This window comes from Mus caroli, chromosome 2 (assembly GCF_900094665.2).
Source record: "Mus caroli chromosome 2, CAROLI_EIJ_v1.1, whole genome shotgun sequence".
Classification (NCBI taxonomy): Eukaryota; Metazoa; Chordata; class Mammalia; order Rodentia; family Muridae; genus Mus; species Mus caroli.
In genome coordinates, this window is record NC_034571.1 from 110,363,645 (window position 1) to 110,388,473 (window position 24,829).

The 24,829-nt window shown below is 41.2% G+C and overlaps 1 protein-coding gene across 1 annotated transcript in view; it reads left to right on the forward strand.

Annotated features, from left to right (window-relative positions):
• The first annotated feature begins 1,126 nt into the window (after nucleotides 1-1,126).
• The window catches only part of LOC110306901 (NAD-dependent protein deacetylase HST1-like), a 43,316-nt gene continuing 19,613 nt past the window's right edge, over nucleotides 1,127-24,829 (forward strand). The window contains exon 1 of the mRNA XM_021179062.1: nucleotides 1,127-1,273. Within this exon, the coding sequence (XP_021034721.1) occupies nucleotides 1,202-1,273 (72 nt within the window). The 5' untranslated portion in view covers nucleotides 1,127-1,201. The remainder of the gene's footprint in view (nucleotides 1,274-24,829) is intronic.

Below are 24,829 nucleotides of genomic sequence, written 5' to 3' on the forward strand. Positions count from 1 at the left end.
CACACACACACACACACACACAGAGCTAGAGAAAGCACCCAAAGAACAATGCCCAAGGTTGTCAAGGTTGTGTTCTGTGTTCTGGCCTCTACATATTCACTGAGACATGTGCACTGTACCCAACCTCGCATACTTGCACTGCATATACTGTGTACACACACACACACACACACACACACTTGATATTTATGCTGAGATACAAGGTAAGCTGAAATTTAATGTACTATTTTTACATTGAAAGTTAGTATTTGAACCCAAAAGCTCCATTCAAAATACATTCACAAATATTTCTACATGTTAAAAAAAATCACCACATGGATGGTTCCTAATTAAGATGCTAGTGGGTGGTTAATCACATTTGATGTAGGCTTTTTAATTTAATTTCACGTTAGTACTGAATATAAATTTATTCACTTAAAAGAAGCACTCCATCCAAATAACTTTAATGGGTTGAGATATTACAGGAAGCCATTACAGGATTTGTAAAGGCAGAATTTGCTCATTGTTTGAGGTCACAATACTGAATGCCTTAAGCTGTATTCCTTTGAAGGAATGACGACGACGTGCTGGCAAGCTTTACTTTCAATAAATCTTTAAAAACAACCTCTTGGCTCTCCTCGCTGGATATTTTTGCTAAAGATTTTCCAAGGCAAGTTTAACCAAAGTCGAATATAAATTTAGAAGTATCAGCTACAAAAAACTTTAATATCATTTCAGGGCACTGAGGTTAACTTAGAAAGTAGTTATTCAAAGCCTCAAACATTTCTAAAGCATGGTTATTCTTAGGGACTCTAAATTGCATACAATTTTCCTAAGATCGTTTTAATATTCGTCATTTGTTTTGTGAAGAAAAATGTTACAATGTAAATCAATCATATGTTTAGCAGTGCAGTTTCCTATGACGTATATTTCTTCCATGGATCACCTCAAGTGCATTTCTATACTTAAATCCTTTTATTTTAATAAATAAGATTATTTTTCTTTCAAGCAAAGGTTCTAGTGCTTTATGTGGGATACCTTTGTAGGATTTGTTGTTGGCCAAGGAGGTTCCAGATGAAACCCACCAGACTAGGTGATAAGACGTTACTGCTGAACACATTATGTACCCTTCTTGCAGGGAAAGGCAAAGAAGAACCATGCTGGCTAGCTGACACAGAGATAGATGGTACTGTGAAAACTGCTGGTGGCAGCATGTGTATTCATGGTAGACTTCAATGCCCACCTGTTAGCAAGATGCGCCCACTGGTACAGCAGTGGCATGGTCGTTATGGGGGTAAGTAATCACTTCTGGGTGATATCTGAGGCTAGTTGCACAAGAGGGAATATATGCCTGCAACTATAAACCTCATCAAAAAGCTATGGCTGGGGAGGGATAGGCCCTCGGGAGGAATCATTACTGCTGTTTTACTAAGTTGACTTGGCACCAATCTGCAGCCTAAATATCTTCTTTACAATTATTGGCATACACTACTACTCTCAGCCTCAGTCACGGGAGTTTTCTTTGTAGTGAGTGGTGGTGAATGTGGAAACTCATGGCTGTTTGAGATTCTTAAAATAAATGACAAATTAGTGTTCATTCCTAAATGGTACATTCATGCTACCCCTTCCAATGCTCAAGAAACACTGCAAATGACAGAAGAAAGAACAACGAGTCAGAATATAGGACAAAGAGAGATGGGATGCTAAATTTAGGATATGACACAGTCATTCTAAACACGACATTACAGCAGTTGCATCGGTCTGCACTGGGGCTGTACAAAATTGTGCCTGTCATTATTCAATCATGATTGATGATGGAAGGCCTTATGGAGCCCCAATTCTCCTTGTGGAATGCTTGGCTGTTGACAGATTAAGGAACAAGAACAATGGGTGGTTCTAAATCCATAGTCACAGAGACAGCCCTGGTTAAGATGAGGGGGGTCTCCAAATTGAACAAAAGAGTCATGAATATGAGAAAGGGACCTAATATATATATTAAAGAGCAAATTTAATCAATGAAAAGTCCTTTTTCATTATACTGTATTCCAATGCATTTGAATTCATATTATTACCTAACAAATAACTGATCATTTCTTATTGTCACACATTAAATTGAATTTGTCTTAGACATAATAATTATATCAGACATAAAAATCTTTGTCTAAATGAGTTTCAAAGAATTGGATAAAATATAAATCAACTTTGAACTTAATCAATTTTCTGTAATGTGATTGGTATAAAATTATCCTTATTTAATAGTGTTAAAAGTTGCTTTCTTACTGTGGAATCAATATCTAGCATTTTCATTCATTTTCTGCTTTGTGTACTAGGGAATCCTAAACTGAAAATGTGACATTATTCAAAAAATAGTTATTTGAAATAAATGAAAAAATGTCTTAATGAATGATACCAAAGGATCCTCTGTTACTAAAATGTTAAATTATCATTTATGGACACAGAAATTAAAGATGAAAGCCTCATCTTTATGGGTTATGTGGGCTTTTGAGTTTTACATAGTCACTAGTAACCTTGACAGCACAGGATAAAAATGAAGATGGTTCATATTAATTATGCATTTATCATCTGCTTCCATGAGACATGATCTTCAGCACTTAAATTTTCTTATGTGTGCACCTTCACCTTTCAGCCATTTCCCTTGAAAGCGTTTACTAAAAGATGAAAGAGTATTTCAGACAGTATGATATTCAGTGGCTTTACACTGTGTAGCCAAAAACACTTTAGCAACAGTGTTCAGACTAAACAGTCTGCTGGGCCGGCTCAACCTCTATTTACCATGTTTATTGCTCATATATTTCCTCATATCTTCCTAGTTTATAATTTTCTATATTTTTCACTGACCATCTTGGCCAGCAGCCTTGTGGCTTTGCATGTTTCAAATTTCTGTTTGTTGTTTTCCAAGTTAGAGCTGAGGGGGTACCCTAAGTGGGCACCTGGGGTAGCTTGAGTAATAGCCACTAAATCTCTTGTCTCAGATCAAAAGCAATCAGCTAATCTGAATGTTTGTGTCTAAATTCACTTTGTTTTATCACCAGAAATGTCTCCATGCTGTCCTAGAAAAGGATGCATTAGTTATGTTGTGAATAGAAATTGTCAGGTGTGTGTGTGTGTGTGTGTGTGTGTGTGAATTAGTACAGTCATCATGCGTTTAAGGGAGAATTCTGCCTTTGCAATGGCTAATGAGACCATGGTATGTACATTTAATGTACCAACTAAAATAATTGCTTATTCATTCATATGAGACAAATGCCAAATTGGACATGCTATTAGGGGTAATATGCATACATTAGAGATATCCTAGACAAAAGAGAACGTATGGCTTCAACTAGCATATATTTTCTTATTTGTGGCTGAAGGTGAGGCCTTGACTCTGTCTCTTGGAAGCTAATTTTGTTGCAGTAGCTACATCATAGGTCAGCGCTTTTGTCCAGTTTATTACTCAAATAAAGATTTCATGGCCATCTTAATTTCTGTTTCTCTTCTCAAACTCTATTCATTGTATCATCTTCATCCTCCTTCCTAAGCATAGTCCCTGAACCCATCCAGTTTTAAGTCCATGGGCACCACCTCAGACTCTATACCAACGACCCTTGCTGGCCTCCTCCACCATCCCATGGCTTGGCTCCTCATACTAGTCACTCCCAGAGAAATATTCTCTACACTACAATGAAGATAAGTTTTTAAAAATAAAATGTCTTTGTATGATTTCCTCCGTTAAATACACAGTAGTGACATTTACCTAGTTTTTCAGTGAAAATCCACACATAATATGGCTGCATGGCTAATTCAAATTTGTTTCTGACTCTCTTACTTCTAACTCTTCACCAGCTCTCCACATTTGAGCCATTCTAATTCTTTAAATTCTAAAATACACTGTTTTGTTTTTTTTTTGTTTTTTTTGTTTTTTTTGTTTTTTTTTTTTTTCTTCTTCTATAGACTGTTAGGTATTGGGGCACTGCCTTAGTTTGCTCCTTGTTGCTCTGATAAACACCATGACTAAAGGCAATTTGGGAGATTAAAAGACTTTTAATCCATGTCACAGACTACCATTGAAGGGAGATAGGACAGGCATTCAAGCAGGAGTCAGAACAGAAAACATGGAGGAATTCAGCTTATTGGCTTTCTCTCTAGCACATACTCAGTTACCTTTCCTATATAACCCAAGCTTACTTGCCCAAGGATCGTGGGCGGGACCCTCCTACATCAATCATCAGTTAACACAACTCTCTCAGCCATGGCCACGGGCTTACTCGATCCAGTCAATTCTCCAGTTGTGTTTCCTTCACTCCAGATGACTCCCGGTTACATTATGTTGACCATAAAATCTGACCAGTGCTGATCTTGGCCACATCTTCAAGTTCTCTGTTTCAAAAATTAACTCTCTGAAAAGAATCAAAGTGTGAAGTGTTGACTCTGTTCTTTGCTGTCTCGTATGAAAAGTGTATGCAGAGTGTTTCTTCTTGATGGCGTAAAACTGGCCTTCCTGCTCTTAGTTAAGCGATATCTTCTTTATTACCATGTAGTCTTATTTTATAGAGAATCAGTGCTCAGACTAACACAGGATGCGCAATACCTTCTTCCTTTGGGCAGGACTCCCTCAGAACTGTTTCAGATGAAAGATCTTTGAGGTTTATGTAACACTGAAGATCTTTTGGACTGTCCCTATTACAGGCAATGAATTTGAGTAGATATTGTTGTGAGAAGAGGTTTTTTTGCTAATTACAGTTCTTATTTAATATGTGTATGAGGAAGTGTGGGTATGTATATGCAAGGCAGTGGAGGGTCAGAGTACTACTCAGGGACCAGTTCTCTCCTGACTTCCTGTTGTTTGAGGCCTGGTTTCTCTGTGTCAGCCCCTGAACTTCATTCTGCCCAAGAACTTCCCCCTGATCCTACAGTCTCTCCCTCCCATCTTGCTTTAGGACTATGGTGATTATTGATACATTCAACTCTTTCTTACTTTCCTGCCCTAACATTTCATTTTTATTTAATTTGTGTGTGTGTGTGTGTGTGTGTGTGTGTGTGTGTGTACATGTCTGTGTATGTGCCATGGCACAAGTGTGGAAGTCAGAGGACAACTTGCCTTCCAACTGTCAGTTCTTTTCTTGTACCTGGTAGGATCTGGGGACTGAATCCCAGTGGTCAAGCTTGGTGGCACGTACCTTTACCTGAAGAACCATCTTAGCAGCCTCACACATTTTTTTTTTTTTAAATTGGAGTTCTGCTGATCAAAGCCAAGCGGTCAGGCTTGTGAGCCAAGTATTTCCACCCACTGTCCTATCTCCTTGGCCCCAGAATAGACTTCTCAATGTTTTCTCTCAATTTTTAAGTTCCAGTATAGACTAAAAGCAGCATGTTTTCAAGGAGAGCAGAAAATGGACAATGGTTGAATATTTTTCTCTCTTTAAAGACCCTACTAGATGTGAACTATTCACAGCCATTATGCAGATGCATGAAGGCTTGCACAATAAAACATGCAGAAATGAATTCCCTTCCCCCAAAATGGACTTTCTACTGAAAATCAAACAATTCAAGACTGAAACTATATGATACTTAGGGAGTTTGAAGTTGCCTATTTTAAAAGTGGACACGAAATACACATTACATTTCTGCGATGTCCCAAAAGACTGAGAAATGTTGTTTATGTGGAAAATTGCTTATTACAGAAAAGATTTTATAGCTATATTATAATTAGTGGCATTCTAAGCTCTCTCCTCCTGGCATTCCAATTTAAGGTTGAAATAATGGATGGCTCCGATATCATGGCTGCCCTGAAGTTTGGGCTTGATTTCCGAGGCTCACAAGATTCTTACTTTGAATCTAAAATGACTTGGATAGATACTATAGAATTATAATATGAGAGGTGGAATGGAGGGAGAGACAAAGAGATGGATAGATGCAGGGAAGGAGTTGTAGATTTAAAGCCATTACTATCTCTGCTTCATCTGATTGCTCTTTTTCTCTTCAAGTAATTTCAGTAGGCTCCAGGCAACGTGAACCAAAGGTGAAGCCTAAACAAAACATTTTCTTTGTGCATGTGGCTACCAAAATAACCTGCACATGTCCTGCAGAGGGCACTTAGCAAAGTTTTAAGTAAACAGAGAGATAATGAGAGGTGCATGGTGGCTGGGATGATGAGAAGCACAGAGAGAAAGGAGAAAGTTCACCCTAGTCAAATTCTTCTTCAAAGACTGGTGTCATAAATAGCAGCCAGTGCTGCTGGGGGGACCTCTCCCTTTAGCTGCAGCATCTTGATGGAGGGACCATATCACTCCATCTTGCTGGCCAATAAATCAAAGAAAGGAATTAGACCAATGAGCCTCTCAACACTTAATTGTCTGGGATCCTCCAGGGTGGCGAGAACCTTCATAAAATGTGTAATATAATGAATCAAAGAGGACGTGGTAAATCCATAAGGAGGTTAATTTCATCTGTGACTTCAGATATCAATTGACCAGCTACTTTATTACTACCCATATTATAGGCATTCAACTTAGAAAATTCTAGTGCAGCTTAACTTGTATCATAAGTTTTACTATTTGGAGGACAGTATAGGCTGACATTACATTAAAGTTGAGGTCTTTAGATTCTTCCTTCAGTTTGCACTTGATGTCAGCTAACAGTCTTGTTTGGGCCACAGCACAAGAGCTGAACTCATGACACCACGTTGGACATCAACCAACTGTATTAGTTGATATGTTGATATGAGAAGATGGATCATCTTAAGCAATGCTCCTTGACCTTTTGATATAGCTTCTCAGGTTGTGGTGACCTTAGCCATAACATTACTTGTATTGCTACTTCATAACTGTAATTTTGCTACTATTATGAATTACAATGTAAATATCTTGTATGCAGATGATCTTAGGTGACACTTGTGATATCTAAATGCGTGAAGTAGAAATTCTTTGTGGAACATGCTCTAACAGAGACAATGCAGGAGTGCACGGTACAGCTAGAGGAAGATCTGGTACTAGTTGCTCAAGTAGAACAGTTGGAAAACAACACCAGCTGTTTGGCCCATTCCCATGAGAAAGCAGTCAGTTACTGTGCACATAGCTGAGGAAATACACCCAGAAGAATTCTATGTTTGACATAGGTCAGATTACTTTCTGTCCAATGCTTAAAAGTAGACTTCTATGGTTAGGACTGAGAAGGGGTGACCGAAATAATTTGATTACAGGCTCTTGGTAGTTACATGGTTTGACTTATGTTTATTCCTCTTTCTTCTCCCTTTTGCATTCTAGACATAACAATGATAGGGACTGAACATGGACTGTTTCTTTTGATTCCACTCCAAGGCCACTGGTTTCCTTGTCAAAACTTCAGTCTCAGCATACCTCTAAGCAGCACTGGAGAGAACTGGATATTACCTTGGAATTATTTTGAGGTCTGCCTACCAAGGGAGTGAACTACATTGTCTGTGTGTTCGAACTTTCATCGACTTACTCACTCATTCAGGGAACACTTAGTGAACATCTCCTTGTCCCACCTCTGAACTGGGCAATGGACACTCAGTTAAGTCTTTCTTCCGGAAGTCTTCCTAGTCTTGCCAGGGTAGTCATGAAGAAGACAAATTTGGAATAGCAGTAAGTGCTACAATGGAGAAGAGTCAGTGATTTAGTTCCCGGTGGGACAAAGAAAACTAGAAGCCAATGACTGAGTGAGATCATACAGTAAACTGGGTTTCGCCAGGCAGAGGAGTGAAGGAAGGGTTCAATATTGTGACAAAATGTTCTGAGAAAAGGAACAAAAGTGACTTGATGTAACTATTTATGGACATCTATTCTATATATCCATTTGGCTACAGAGCACATCTCTGACATAAAGATCAAGTTTCTCCCATTTTTTCAAATCCCTTCACTTCCAAAGATAACCAGAGAGTTGCTATGCAAATCCAAGTCAGGGAAAGAAGAAAAGGGGGCCCTTTGCTTATGGAAATGCCCAGCTCTTGCAATGGCCACAGGAATATTTTAATCATCTTCAGGGAATCCAGCTAGAGAAGTGTGTAGCAAGTTGAAAATATGCCAGATCTGCCCACCATCAGTTAGGAATTTGAATCTTTCTCTTGCTATCTATCTGTTACTTTCCATGTAGAGATTTGACCTCTCCAAGCCTTGGTTTCTTCCAGCATTCAATGGTGATTAGTACCATGGAACTGGGTGTTAACACATGCAAATCTCTAAAAATTATTCTTAACACATGGCAAGCACCTTTCTGTGGTTTAATACTATGGTTGTTGTAATTGTTATTTTGGTAGCTTTCCAAGGTATAGTATAACACAATAATTTCATGGTAGCATAACTTTTTAAAAGGGTATTTCTTTTCTACACAAATTATTCCAAAATGGAAAGGAAACATTAGATTAGAGGAGGTGTTAATCAATCTTCTATAGAATGATTTTTGTTGAACCAGGAGAGAGGTTAGCATTGAAACAGTATGTTGTTGGGAATAGAGCACTGGGAAACTTGGTTAATCATCTTGGGTCTACTAAAGAGCAGCTCCGTGGTGTGACTGCTCAAGAAGAGCTGAGCCACTGTGTGAACATCAGTGTCCACATGGTTTTCAGAGGACAGTAATCGTCTACACCCTGCAGGGGTGGTGAGTTGACTTTTGTATGCTCCTAGCCCCTTCTTTTGGTTTGGATACAGAATTTACTTTTCCTTGGGAGAATTATTTATGAAATCATTAGATTTTGATAGGAGAAAGTAATATTTCTGCCTTCCACTTCACAAGTCAGTCAAATGAGGCATGAGGGACAGTGGGAGACAGATAGAAGCAGAGGTAAGAGATAGAGAGTAAAATGAGAGGCAGGGAGAGAGAGAAAAGGAAAGAAGGGGGGAGGCAGAGCAAGAGCGAAACTGAGAGCAAATCACTTATCCATCCATTTCTGAGCCCTCCAAATCTGTCCTTCATCCTTCCCTTGGCTGGCTGAGATCTCATTTCCAGTTAAGCTCGATCCCATTGGACTTCCGTTATTTGCAATTGAAGAAACATGTCTGTTTTCAAGCATCCTTCTGTAGGGCAGGTAAGATGATTGACTTAGAGTTCTTTGCAAATTCAAGACACAGTAAATGGTAGCCATAACCAATAGTGGTAAAATGTGGTCTCTCTCCCTGCAGAAAAAAGGAGGCAATCTCTCCAGTCAGCATTGTGGATTATTTAAGAACTGCAGTGCTATTGCTATTGCATAGTCCAACTGGGGAACACTTTGGGGGAAAGCATAGGATGGCCTGGGCTAGGCTGGGCCTCCAAGGTTCATATGATGCTGATTCGTGCTTTCTATGCATGAAGGATGCTGGAGCCTAAAGCATCTGTGTTGGCTGATTCATTAACACATACTCACCGGCCTCCTATGGACTGAGTGTGGAGGAAGTCAGAACTTGAAAAGATCTTAGAATCTGCTCCAGCTGGTTGTAAAACTCATTTAAATCACAGAATGTGAAAAAAGAATGTTCAGTATTTAAAAAAACAAAAATGAGGAGCGTGTTCCACATTCCTGCAGGCCGTCTCTCACTCCCAAGGCCTTTTCTTTCTCTCAGTGGCATTTTAAAGACTTTTCTGTTGTTGGAATCCAGTTGGAATTATCAATATGTTTTTGATTCCCTGTCTTTGGAAGCACACAGAAATGGCCAATTTAAATGAAAGCTGTCACCCCCTGTAGAGTCTCTTCCCCAGCTGCCACCACCCCCACCCTGTGGTTGCTATCCCTTCCCAGTTTACATCTTCTTAAGTCACTGGGATGGCTAGGCTTCAGGCCTGGGAGTGGAAAGGATTCTCTCTGAGAAGCTTGTCTCTGTGACTGCTAATTAGCTGCAGGTGGCCAAGGTTCAGAGGGTTCAGGACTACAAATGCAGACACCGCTTTTCTCTTGCGTTTTATAGTGCCATAATTGTAAGACCTTAAAGGTAATTTGTTATAAGGCTCTATGGATCTGGACGGCCTAAGTTCCCTTTCCTTCAGTTCAAGAAATGTCAAAGTAGAATGGTTGTCAAGTTCACTCACCAGAAGGCATAAGAAATTCAAAGCCTTAGTTTCCTTTTCTACACAGTAGGCTTTATAGCACCTAACTTTACAGGATTGTCATAAGATTTAATTAAAATCGGACACAGGCTTCAGTGAGGACCAGAGAGGGAAAGGCTTGCCCATATTGACAAATTCAATCAAGCGAGGCCAGTGTGGTGATCAAAAGCACAGAGGACAGAGAGTGTTGGCTGAAGCATATGCTGGGTGCCCACCTGTAGCGCATGTTTTCCTCTGTAATTTCTGATCCATCATTTTCTCGTTGTCTTTAAAAGCATCTCCTGGAAGAGAGGCAGTTTGGCAAGAAGGAAAGCAGGCCTGCTTCTTGTCTCTTTCCTTTGCCTTCTCCTTTTTGGAAACACATAACTCAAAGCAGGTTGACTACATAACAGATCCAGTTTGTTTTAAACTCCAGTTTCAGAAGCAAATTCTTTCAGCGAATCTAAATTGAGTCCACAAAAATGGCCGGGATGGCTTGTGGACTGGGATATAAGCTCTAAGATGTGACCCCTGTCTCCTTAAAGTTGAGAATATTGAAGCCACAGTGATGGGTAACTTGTCCAGGATCTCACTGCCTCATGACCTACCTTTATTGACAAAGTGTCAGGAAAAGAAGCCAGGAATGACTAGTCAGCTGGCACTGGTCTTCTGATGGGTTGGGCAAGGAAAGGCGTGGGGTCAGGTTAGTGTCACACAGGCTGCCCAGAGGTAGAGAGAAACAGAGACGGCCAAGCTCTAGCTTGCAGCAGTGATTTCAAACTAAGACCCAACACTGGATGGACAGCAAGTGACACTGAGAGCAGCTGGCATCCATGGTGATAAAATCAAATAGAAGTTCCATGAAATGAACAGAGCACCTGGATCCTTGAATGGTTACCCTTGTAGGAGACGTCTTCACAACCCATCCCATCCACTTTTCCCTGTCTGCCCATGACTCACTCAATGCAACCACATCCAGCACTTTTTATCCACACCCATGCTCTCGGGTGTTCATCAGACTTTTTGACTCTCTTCAGAAGCCCGTGTCCCTTCCTAGCCCCCACTTTTTAGTCCAACTGAATTCTGTGCATTCTTCAAAGAGCTCTTCAGTCTCACTGCTTCCTCAGAGCATCCCATGTACCCTTGCTGGAAGCATTCTTTCCCTTCCCTGGCCTTTCGTAGCCCCATGGCTACTCCTGTCTCCCAAGCATCAGCATCCTTGTGCATACTACACACAGCTGTAGTTGCATTACCTCCTCTCTCTGCCACGGTCACCCTGTCTGCCCTGTGGACCTTGCTTGTGTGTCTCACGCAGGTGCTGAGAAAATAGTTTCCAAGGGAATGATGATCTGAGAGGGTCCACATGACAATGGCTCCATTGTATTTGCCTTTAGCAAGATTCCTTGGTGCAGTGTCATGTTCTCCCAGTATGGAAAGAGACAGGGGTGTTGGAAGTATTTAGAATGAACTATAGAAATGGAGAGTACCTTTTTGAAAATGGGCCTAAGTCAATTTAAAGAAAAAGAAAAACAAAACTGAAGACATTTGTAGAGAAACTAGGCACACTTGTAAACCTGTCTGCAGACATGCAGAGGGCTTTCCCCCAGAGTACTGGAAGTAGTTAGTTTCCATTCCTGATCAAAACACATCAGTAGAAAGTTAGCCTAAACAGAAGTATCGCTGAGATCACAAAGAGGGAAAATGTTTCGGAGAGGAGACGATTCAACACTCCGATGATTTACCGGCGGGAATGTAGACTTTAGCTCTGAATCCAGAAGACTATTAAAGCTCAGACTCCTGAGTGCCAAGGCCAGGTTAGTGACTCCTTCTGGAATGAAAGCCATGCATGAATTTGACAATCTCATCTCTCACACCTCGCTGTGCTGGCCAGGTGTCCTCCTTACATGCCACCAGAAGCCGATCCTACCATTTCCCAGCAGGTGGCGACAATACATAGAAAATTCTGATCACAACAAAGGAGAAAGAAAAGTTTGAAAAAGGCTGTGATTTCTTGAGGATATTAGAGACCCATGCTAGGTCTGTAAAAAATCTATTAAGTTCTCCAGAAAACCTGGAAGTCTCTATCAATTTGTCTCCCATGTTCACCTCCTCTGTTCATTGGAGCTCATTGGAATAAAACAAGACAGTGTGTTTGGCTCTTTGTAAATACAACTTTCCTAACAGGGCATTTGCATTTGCAGGACATAGCCATTTGAAGAACATCTTCTGTGTCTGTGTTCAGAGAAAATAATTGGAATGCAATTCTTTCAGAGTTACTTTGAAGATGTATTGGATCTCTCTCTCTCTCTCTCTCTCTCTCTCTCTCTCTCTCTCTNTNTCTNTCTCNCCCNCNCCCNNTGTGTGTGTGTGTGTGTGTGTGTGTGTATGTATGTGTGCCAATGAGAGATGCTGTCAAAAAAAGGGGGGGGATAGGAATTGTTAAGGATGTCCTAAGGATGTTGTTTCTTAAAGACTGTCTCCTAAGTTCAGTAAGTATTGCACACGGATTCATGTGCACCCACCTACACGTGTGCACCCCCACATAAGCAAGCACATATATTCTCACACACATAAAAATAACACCTTATTAGTAAAAACAGAGGGAGAATAATGTAAAAGAACAGTGACTTCTCTAAAGATGCACACATATTTAGAGGTCGGCGAGCCTGTGTGTTCTCTAGCTTCCTTCTGAGGAAGACTGCTGCTGCAGGATGCTAGGACCATCAAGTGTCCCTGTGAGTCATTCAAGGGAGCTGGCTCTGCTGACATGCAACAGGCCAACAGGCCAGAGTCTTGTGACTCAGCCGGGAGGCAGCCTCTGGATGAGGATGCATGAGGGTAGCCCATGCCTAGCAAGTAATAACCAGGAAGGATGCTGTATATTATGTACCAACATCAGATTCCCTCTCAGGGATACTGCCCATAGAGATCCCCGCAGTGGCCCACTGGACAGTTGCTGCAGCACCATTAAGAGATAAGCTCTGCTTTTTAACCCATTCATGAGTTTTGTTCATTTGGCTTTTGTTTTCTGGCTCCCAGAGTACTCTGGGCCGCTGAGGTTTACTTCTTTCCCTTGCTTCCCTAGCTAACATTTAGATCTTTGTATTCCTTGGATGGTGCAGGATCATGCCTCCTAAGTAATTTATCAGTGCATATAACATCCATCTTCTCCCCTGCTCTCAGGTGGCTGGATCCGTGAGACTTGCATCTGTGATGTATGGACAGGATGTGACCAACACAGGCTCTTCAGTGGAAAGAAAACTGCTCATCTGTCTATCTAGAGTTTTTTCTCCATTTCCCGTGTGCTTCATGACCTCTAGGTTGTTTTGCTTGTTTAATTGGTTGTGTTTACAAGTCAGTCCTAAGGTCCATTCTATCATGACATCCTTTGGATTAGGAATCATAACAACGTGAAATTTTATTATGTGCTCGCAGTAAAGATTTCCCACTAGGTCCTACCAATGAAAACCTGTAGTACAGTTCCCAGCATGAGAAGTGGTTGTCTTTCTGTAAAAGATAAAGGATTTAAAACTCTGTGGTTGAGTCAATATAGAGGTGGGATGATGGAAGGCAGCCAGGGGTGGATATCCTCACTGGAGTGCTGGCTCTGAAAGCACATGCTTTCTTTGGGATTATTTCAGATGTCAAGTGCAGCAGGCTTGACATCAATACACAGCAGGCCATGGATTATGGCTGTCTCTAATGACCATGTCGCAGTGTGTTTGTTGTTTTGGATGTTAATATATAGAGCAAATGACAGCTCTTTAATTGAAGGTTGGAAGTGCCCCTTGCTAAGGCGCCTGGGTGACACATCCTTAACCACTGAAGTGAAACCCAAGACACTTGCTGGCTACGAAATGATACCCTGGAAGTCCTCTTCCTATTTGTGTATGTGCTTGGGAGGGAGCATGAGCCCAGCAGCGGGCCTGCACCTCACTGGCAGCTCTTGATTTTACCAGAGGGTGGCATCATTGGGGAACTAGCAAGGGTATATCAGTTCCATAGGAAATCCTGGCTAACCAGAGCTTTAGTGGAACATGGAACATGGCAAACACAGGGTGTTTGAGGCCAGAAGAGAAGAAAGGAATCAGGTCCTGTCCTTTCTTTTTAAAAAGTTGAATTGTCTTTTCAAGGTTCTGGAGATCAGAGGGACAAAGTGAGTTGCCCTGGAGTAAAGCCAAGCAAGCATTCTTTCTGGGTGTTCTGGTGGGAGTATATTTCTTCTATTTTTCTAGTTTCTAGAAGCTTCCTATGTTCTGTGACTTGGGAACCCTTCTCATCTGTTCTCTGTTTTCTATTGCCTGGTTTTCTTGTTTCATTCTCTCAATTTTGGAAATCTCTGTGATTGTATTGGCTCTTTAATCTCTTCATACCCAAATCATCCGATAAGCCATCTTAATTCTATCTACTATCTTTAATTCCCTCCTCTCACTACCATTCAGCAAAGATACCATTCACACTGGGTCTATGAATAAAAATGTGGGCATCTTTGGGATGGAGACATTATTCTCCTTACCTGGAAGGTACTGGATTAGGAAGGCTCTGTGGAATACTCATAGATGAGTTAAGACTGTTGTAGTCTAAACCTTGGAGAAAAGAACTATGGGTGGGAGAGTTACGTAGGACAAAGGCTGTTCCAGAGGTCTTAAAAGCAAAATTCTTAATCAAACCAAGAAGATTGTCTTTTGCTAAGAGCACATGTTTTGGGCTAGGCAGAACATAGGGTCCAATATGAAGTTTATCACTGGGTGGATATAAGATTATAAATAGAGCACTCAATGCTGTTCCTTTTAATGTGAAGTAGAGGTAACTATGTATAATGATACTTGTAGTAAATCTCTAACCCCAATATGCCCCTGCACAAACACAAAATTCAGTTACAATATTTATAACCTGAAGGCCTAGATGGGGCAGATTCTCAACTACACTACTCTATTTCCCAGCTTGCTGGGATCCATGTTCCTCTCGGCTTCTCTGGGCTGTGTGGTTCTGTTCCATCTTCATCTCACCTCATCTTCCTCTGTCTTCCCCCTCCTCCTTCCTCTCTTCCCCTACTTTCTAAAACCTCCAGCCCAACGTTTTCCTCCCACTGCCCAATCACAGGCTTTAGCTTTTATTTAACCAGCTAAGATGGGCAGAAGGTTCACATGAAATCACCTGAGTACCTGATCCACTCCTCTTCCGGGCAGCCCCTCTTGAGGAAGCAGAATTAACATCAGAATACAAACAGCACCAGGACAACCCACAACAGAGACTGATTTTTGTCAATGTGGCAGAGTATAGGAAAGACACAACTTTGAAGGTTGCAGTAACTTTGGGCTCAGGACTTCAGAAGAATTAGGACTGAACATGGCCCTGGAGGGAGACAGAGCAGGGGAGGCTAGGGACTCTGGGAGCCTGATAAGGAGCTTAGGTCAAACCAACTATCCCTGGTCTAGAAAGAGAGCTGAGACCTTGGAGTTTGATGCCAGCCTATCTCATGTCTGCTTTCTTTGTCTTACATTATCATTGCCACATTTGAACACCACTCCACAGTCCTGCAGAAGAAGCACCTTCTATTCTTGCCTCTCTGAAGTCTTAAGTACTGCTGAGTGAGTGAGTGAGTGAGTGAGTGAGTGAGTGAGTGAGTGAGTGAGTGAGGTTGGGTAACACAGAACAGATCTCCATTTCAGCACATTTGAAATATAGCTTTCATTCAGGAATGGTACCTTATGTGAATTCCGTTTCCTAGACCGCTGATGTACTGGCTCCTAAAGGGATCTTGTATAGCTCATCTCCTTGCTTCTACTCAGACCATTTTTATCTGCCTAGCAAGATTTTCTTATGCCAGTCTAGTGCCCAAATTTTACATGATATTTAAATTTAATTACCCATGAGGTGCCTTTTCTAATCCTTTCAGATTCATCAATCTTTCCATTCTCTGAACCTCAAAGCCTTGTCATATGTACCATATACCTCATATTTGGCATGTATAGGTTAGTGATATGCCATCTACCTTTCTAATGGTTGAATCCTGTGTTCTGTAACTGTCTTAAAATCCAAGTCACTGCTTTATACTGCCTTCTGTCTCTAATAGCACTGATTGGCGTCCTGGCCCATCACAGACTCTCACTAAGTGTTTGATGGTTATGGCACTCAGAATTAAATTCCATGGTAGCACTCACTGTGGACATTGAAATTTTTTGGTCTGATCCATCTCCTTTTCACCTCTGGACAGCCCTCTGATTTCTGCCTAAGTAGTTCTAATTCACTCTGTGTCCTCTTGGAAAACAACCATGGGTGCTTGTGTTCTCTTATGGAATCCTGGAGTGCAAAGTCCTTTCTTTCCAACATTCAAGCTAAATATCTGGTATGGTGAACTAAATTTGATGAGTAGCTTCCATGTCCCAGGTCTCTGAAACTGAGTAAGAAGTTAAAGAACAGAGGCCACTTCTGCACCTCCATGGATTCTCTTTGTCCTTTAGCTTTGGGGACTTGTGTTTATGATAAATTTTTCAAGCTGCACTTTTCAAGTGAGCCTAGAAAAACCCTGTCAGTGAAAGATCTCCTGAAATTCCAGCATAGTTCCCTCAACTAGGTTTTAAGAAACGATATTTAAAACCAAGAAATCCCAGCCGAGACATGCCTATTTCCAGATGGTATCAACCTGCCCTGGAACATTCTTACCCAGCTCCTTATCTTCAGCTTTAACCTACATTCTTTCCAAGGTGCAATGTATACGAAAAAAGCTTAAAGTAAACTTAGGACTTGTTCTTGCTTTTGAGATAAAATATTAACCTTTAAGCATTTTCCAGCACTTTCTGTTTGCACTGCAGATTTGGGGCAGAGGCGTGAAGTAGAAAGAGCCTAAAATTTGATTTTGGGTCTAGGCTTGGAGAGATTCAAGGCCTAGAGAATGACACTGGTCAGTTTATTAGATGTCTTCATCATTCATTTTCTAATAAAGTGAAAACATTATTTACTACCCACTGGGGCTTTTAGAACCCTTTGGGATGGGATGGTACAGCTCCAATGACTACAGTACGATGGGGTCTCAGGGAATGTTCCTCTTCTGCCTTCTTGCTCTAGTTGAACTTGATGCTCCCTGCTGGGTCTTGATCTAGAGTAGAAGATCAGATGCAGCAGTGGACATTGCGCTATTGTAACAGTGACTTGAGACAAATAGGTATGTGTGTATTCTGGAGAGTCAAGAAGGGGAGAAGCTGACAAAGTACACTGAAGTCATATATCTGTGGTGGACTAAGAACAGTTCTCAGTATACTGATCAGAGAACCAGTCACTGACTAGGATTGGCAAGTGTTCTTTAAGGAGACATCCACAGGTTAGAAATGGAGACAGTGACAATTTCATGGTCCCCTGTCTACTCTCAGCAGGCAAAAACAACATGTGGTGCATTTTGAGTAGTCTATGGAGGCAGTCGTTTCTACCAGCAGGCATGCACTTCCATGGTCATTTTTCCATTCTTCATCCATAAAGTCTTCCTATTTGAAATGAGACATTTATTATTGCTGCCAAAGAATGAAAACAAGGTGAGATAATCACCCAAAGGGGGCTCCTCTCCCAGAAATGTTTTTCTCTAGAAGCTGCAAAGGGGGGATGCTCTGTATCAGTGAGAGTTTGATGGTGTTCAAAAATAAAGAGTAGTCCCTGATAATTTCTAACTTGATTTCACACAAGACAGCTTGGGAAGGGGCAGTGGAAATATCTGTGCCAACTGATAATGCTAAACCAACTGAATGGGTATTTTCAATCCTACTGGCGTTTGTTGGACAATATGGGTATATAGATAGCTGGGCTGATTCACAGAAATGGCATGACTTTGTGATATGAGGATTCCAAATGTCAACCAAATAAGCAAGAGTGTCCTGCAGGAAGTGATTTGTTGTATACTGAAACTGTGTATTTCCAACATAACACAGTAACCAAGGGAAAGGACAGAGGGTGTGGGCAAGGCAGTATTTTCATGTCATATGTGACCAGGGAAGTTTCTCTGAAATGGTGGTGATTGATGCTCTTCCTTACTGCTTGCCTTTCAAGGTATTAATAAAACATCTGTTATGATGAAGCACTTGTCTTAGACAAGCACAGTGTTGTATGCAGGAAGGGTCCAGGCCTCCTCTAGGGGTTTACCATCAAGCTGGAAGTTGGTAGATTTTAGTGCATAGGGCACAGTCTTTGTTTGTCACATTCCAGCTCCTTGGAAACCACAGGAACAGCAGCAATGGGTGTCTACATTATAGCATTCAAATCTAGGCAGTGCTTTGGACAACAAATATCTGAGCTAGAAACTGTCAATTCTGATTGGGAAATGAAACCAGAGTCTCCCTCTGTCCTTGGGAGCAGGAATTCCATTGTTTGTTCTCATGTGACCTCTGACTGAGTATGGGAGCTACAGATATCTAGGACTCCTGAATGGAAAATGAGCCATGACATGGATTTCCCCAAACTCCGGGGCATTCCACAGGGACCGCACTGCTCCAGCGTGAATTCCTCTTCTGGGAAGCTCTCAGCATGACTTAACCGTAGCTTGACAAGTACAGAAGACTTTATTCCTTTTCTCTGCCAGGTTCAAAAACTGACTCCAGGTCTCAACTACTGGATGTTATTTTATAAAAGAACACACACAATTCTCTTTTCAGGTGAAATGTTAAAGATATAGTTCTTCTGATCACCAGCCAATCCGAATTAAAGTCACATGAAAGAAAACAACAGTTTCTAAAAGATTCCCATTGAGTTTATTCCAAGGCATATTTTTTTGGCACATGAAAGTCATGGACTATGCCACAGGGATGGTGTTGACTGCAGTAGGGTCTGGGAATATTTGGCTCAGGGTAAACCCCAGCTCACTATCAAACTCTGCTTTTTGTGATACTTTCTTATAGATTGCTTGAGGGTCTAGTGGCTATGAAACTGGACTTTGCCTTCTGTAGAGACTTTAATTCTCCACGTTATTAAGGTTGTTAACTATGTGAGAGTGGAGAGCCAGAGTTTGGAGCTTTGGAACCCAGTTGTGCTGATCAATAATGGGGACTAAGATATCCTTGAGCTGCCATTGTCTTCATGAAAGTGGATTAAAACCCTTACCTTCTTTGTTTTGGGATTGGGATAAGATAATCCAGATAAGATAATTGCACTGAAATTGTAGCACTATGTCCATTATGGATGTAAACAGCCAATGGCTGTAATTTCCATTAAAAGAACTTCACAAGAGATGGTCTTCATGAATAGAACTTGAGTTGGAAGCAAGAGAAAGTGAATTGGCTTTAAAGATCACTTCTTAGAATAAGCTGCTTTTTAGAGATTTCTGAGGACTGAGACAGTTGCCATATTATCCGAGACTCATCCAGCAAGTGCAAACATTCTTGATATTGAATGACAAAGAGGACAGTGATGTCATTTCCTGCCAGGTTTCCCCATTGTCTGCTGATTGCATGTTTTCCTTGGCTTGATTCTTCCAGAGAAGCCACCCTGGTTTCCTGTTATGAGAAAACTTGGGTGGATTTTCCTTCTGTAAAATGGGAATACTATCTTCTAGAGATTTGGGAGGGTCACAATGAGGTAATGGCTACAATAAATTATCTCCAATCAAACATTGCCCAGGGTATGTAAAATACAAACATTAACAATGACTATTACTGATTATAGCATGTTATAATTATTTGTGTATATCACAAATCTCAATGGTTATGTTTCTCCCCTGACTGTCTACTGACAAGATGAAGCTTACAGCATTTTTAAAAGGAAGGGTGTGTGAAATGTCTGAGGAAATTTTATGAAACCTAATCTTCTTTAATAACACAGGGCTGCATTATGGAGCAGCCTTTAGTTTGTGTTAGCCAGTTTTCTCATTGCTGTGACAAAATAGTTTAAAGGAGTAAATATTTGTTTTACATCAGTGTCAAATTTCAATCCATAGTCACTTGGGTCTATGCACCCAAGAAGAACAGAAAATAGTGGTGAGTGCATGCATTTGTGTGTGTGTGTGTGTGTGTGTGTGTGTGTGTATTTTAGAGGAGGTTCCTCATCTCATGGTGTATAAGAAGCAGAGGGCAGAAGAGAATGGAAAAATATGTATAAACCTCAGACCCATAACCTCTCAAACCCACTTTCTCCAGCTAGGTACCACCTCTTAAAATCTACAGAATCTCCTGGACTGGTACATGTCTGAGAAGTGAGCATGAGCCTAGACAGAATGGTAGCAATAAAGCCTTTAAACAGTTATTCCTCACCTTTTGACATGGCTGACTATCCTCTCTGGCAGGGATGCTACTCAATCTATACAGTGAAGCTTAGTATGCAGGGCAATTCTTGGTCTATATAGCAACAGTGATAGCAACAGTAACTAATACATTTGAAGTGCTTTCTATTTGCAAAGGACTGATCTAAGAGTAGATTCTCAGCTCAGAATAGGACACTACTGGCATTTTGGAACCAGAGAATGAGATGGCATTGCCACCATAGAAAACACTCGTACGGCCTAGAGCCCCAATGTAAGCTTTCAATCACCTATCACACAGTGAGTCTACTTCAATACTTGTCATTTTGTCAGTTCCAACTTCATTTCAGATGCCACTTGTTCAACAAAACCTGTCCCTTTGGCCCTCTGCTCGTCACAGTACTGTTTCAATTGTTGCCATGCCACCCCGTCATTTCCACTCACAGAACTCTTTCATTTTCTCATCTAACAAATATTGCTAGGAATAGAGAAGAGGTGCCTGCTTCCCAGAGACTGAGAGGAAGCAGTGACATGAAAATGAACTTAGACAGTGACAGTGGAGAGGTGCTTTGCTTTCTAAATAGAGAGAGGCTGAATGAGAAGGGCTGAGAACAGATGTCCTCAGGCTCTCCTAGAACTTAGGATGCTCCTGCCCCAGACTTCCCAGCATCCCAGGATTACAGGCACAAACCATTCAACCTGGATATTTCAACACTTTGCTGAATAAAAAGTCTAGGAACAAACAGATGGCAATAAAAAGCTTCATCACAGCCAAAGTAGAAATACAGAAGTGTTGAAATTATGGAGACAGAACAGATCTAAGCTCTTTTTAACTCATGTCAGAATGAAAGAAATATGGCCAATAATAACAATAATACTGGAGCTCATTCTTTTCTTTGGAGAAAGGGTGGTGGAGGTGGCATTGTTTTGTGAACCTGATGAAAAACTTTCTATGCTTGTTGTAATCAAGAATACTTGGAACATCTTATAAATGTTCTGTTTGCATGGGAGACTTAGTTGCACTCGTACTTTATGGATTTCAGTCTTACTTATAGTGATGGTTATTTCTCCCTTGCTTTTCCATGAAGCTGGCAATGGAAGCAAGTTCTCCAGCTAGAGCCTTCAGTGCTGTCACCAAGTGTGCCACCTTTATCGGTGCAATTATGTCAGTTCACATTCTGTGTTATTTAACTTTGCAACAAGATGGTACAAAGTGGGGCTATATGGACAGCTCAAAATTCAATTATGTATATTAGAATAGGAAACATCTGACTTAATGAACACCTAAGGGGGAAAAAACAAGATTCAAATAATTGATTTATATCTGGCTATGACCAGAGGAAATTCTGTAATAAGCAGATCCAGGCTCACTCACATGGTTTGCTGCTACTGATCCTGACCATCGCTCCCCATCCCTCTCCTGCATCAGCCTCAAATCAGTTGCACAGTACCTAAGGCAGAGTATGTATGCTCACACATACATTGATGTATATGCATATACACAGGGTGAAGTTTGCAAAGAAGGCTCAGGTTTGTTAAGTGCTGCATTTTTATGCAAAAGACAATTATCCTGATGAACCATACAACTTTAAAGATGGAGGACCATAAGAGGAGAGGAGACAGGAACTTAGAACAGAGAAGCAAAACCAACAGTAACACATGCTGCTCTTTTTAAACATCCCCAGCTCGCCAAAGGATTGGCACTTAAAACTCAAAGAAGACAGTGTAATCAAGTTCAGTTGCTTTGAGCTGTCTTTGGGCACTTGTGCCTGCCTTATTTGAGGATAGAGGATGACTCTTCTAGATGGAGCTATTGAAGTCATGTTTTCCCTTACAGGTAGGCCTCTGTGCCTCACTATTCAGCCATGTGCCTGGAAGAAGAAATCTTATAGTTAAGCAAGTGTATGGTTAATTAGGCTTATGGTTATCCAAGCCAATTTCTGCAATTTTTGCTAATGTCTACAGTTGTATGCTGTTGGTAACTTTCTTCTTAAAAGGCCAGCTTAAACTTGGGGATCTAGGGGTCAATGTCAATGACTGTGTGTTCTCTGCCCTACAAAATAGGACTTTGATGATCTCAAGGACCAAGCCAAATTCAATTGTGCTGGTTTTTAGGCCAGTTGTCTGTTATTTATGGAGTTTACTTCCTGTTTAGAACTGTGCCAACATCACATATCTACTTGTGAGAAAAGAAAAAAAAAGACATTGTAAGTTCTCAAACATTGGCAGAGACATTGGGGCTAACATTTGGCCCTGTTTTTCATGAGAAGGATAAAACAACCTAACTCTTTCTGAAAGATACTTCTCTGAGAAGAACACACCTCTTGAGGAAGTCTTTCCTCCCTCCCTTTTGTCTTAGCTATTTATTTCCATGGATAGTTTGTCACTCTTGTGGCCAGTGGTATGATTTTACAGGGTTCCTGACAAAGAATTTTTCTTCCAGGCACATGGCTGGATAGTGGGGCATAGAGACCTACCTGTAAGGGAAAACGTGACCTCAATAGCTCCACCTGGAAGGGTCTTCCTCTGTCCTCAAATAAGATAGGCATTGCTCAAAGACAGCTCAAAGCAACTGAATTTTATTACACTGTCTTCTTCGAGTATTAGGTTTCAGTCCTTTGACTAGCTTAGATGTATAAAAAGAGTACACTAGGTTCCCTAGTGTTTTGTCTGCTTTGTCCTGCTGCCAACTTATTATTTTTGTAGCTGATTTATCTATCAGAATCTTCCCTGCCTCCTTGGTGGACCCAGATCTAAAGTTTATTTCATAGAGAGACACATTTGTGTAACTTACAAGCACTGGGACACCAGCATCACTGTGAAACTGGTGCTATACCATTGTTTTCTTATTGTGACTGTGAATAACTCCAAGAATCCTTAAGTATTATCATTTATAAAGAATTAGCTCATTCCTGGCAGAGAACAATACAGACCCAGGGATCTCCTCTGTGTCATGAAATTGTTTCTTGCTAAATTGGATTCAGTGGACTTGAGGAAAACATGTTTAGTTTACTTCATAAGGCTTGAGCAATTGGCTGGGAATCTGTAGAGAATGGAGGCATCTGTTGCACACCATTTCTAAACTTGGGCTGTTGGCTCATGGGCACCCGTGGGGCACGAGAAAGTTCCGATTGCCTTTAAAACAATCCTTGAAGCCTAGAGAAATGGACTCAGAAGTTGCTGGTGTAGCACTTCTCATTTTGCTTCTGCACTGAGTTGTACCTGGACCACCTAATACTCAGCACAGATTTCTTGAAAAGATACAAAAAGGATTTCCTGTCATCATTAACATTCAGTCTGTGTAGAGTACAGAAGAGCACATACTCACTGTGAGTTGTCTGAGTTTGGGTCTGAAGGGAAACAAATCAGAGTAAGGAGATTAAATTTGATTATTGGGGGTGGGGGAGGGGTAGAGGGCATCTCTGTGCCATACAGGAAAGATAGTGAATTTTAAGGATCAGATTATACAGGTGATTTCTGTGTCAAAAAGACACAGAGTGAGGAAGTGATTGAGGTTTTCTAGCAGGGGAGCTATCAAAGAAGAGCCTGAATACGGGGACTGAGGTTGGCATGTTCTGATCTTCAGCTCTGAAGGCTGAAGAGGAGTACTGGAGGGAGTCAGAGAAGGAGCTGATGAGATGCAGGGAGAGGCTAGCCATGATATACAGGGAAGACTGACCACATAAGGAGTTCCAGTACAAAACAGAACTGTGGGGGACCTTGTTTAAAAGCAAGAAATAGTAAATAGTTTAAAGTTAGAGAGTTAAAAATCCCCTTTTGAGTCTTTCATGGTGATTACATTTTCTATTGATGGCCTCTCTCCATGGCTGATCCCACTCAGAAATGAGCACAGACCTTATGAAGTCAGGAGATTCTGTTTTGGAATATATGGGAAGTTCATTGACTCCAGGATTCTTCCTCCTGACAATGCCTGTAGACCAATGGGCTCTGCCTGTTCTCAGGGTTTGAGGAAGCCTTCTCTTGGGCTTTCTGCCCTGTCATGGAAAAGAGATGGTACCAAATAGATTTCAAGTACTTCGTTGAGATGTGCTCAGTACTGAGGTTAGAGGAGCAAGAGTGGGCTTCCTTCCCTTAATCCAATCACTTTTCAAAGCCCTGTGGTTACCAACCAGGTCCAGATCCTCCTCAGGTGAAAGACTTTAGCTGTCAGTTGTCAGAGGTAAAGAGGATGAGGTTGGTTAGTTGCTGGGACATGAAGGAGTAGGGAGCAGGCAGCCAAACTCATCCTGGAAGGCAGGAACTGGTATGCAAAATTGCCCATAAGTTGAGGTTCCAAGCCCTGAACACACAACTCCTTGTCCTTCTGGACTTCATTCCTCAAACTCAAACTCAAAGAGGCATTTTGGAGAGCTGTTTCTGAGTTATTAAAAATTTCAAGAGCTCAAAAGCATAGCATTAAATCCAAGCTTAGGAACCGTATGAATCCAAGACTCTGAGCAGCTGCTCTGGTTGGGTGCCCAGGCAGCTCATCCTTGAACACTCAGCCTTTCTCTAAGTTAGACCGACTGGCTGGGCCCTGGGTGGTTGGGGGTGGCAGAAGAAATAATCCTAGTTAGCTTTTATTGTTTCAATAGCTTACCAGAGAAAGAAAAT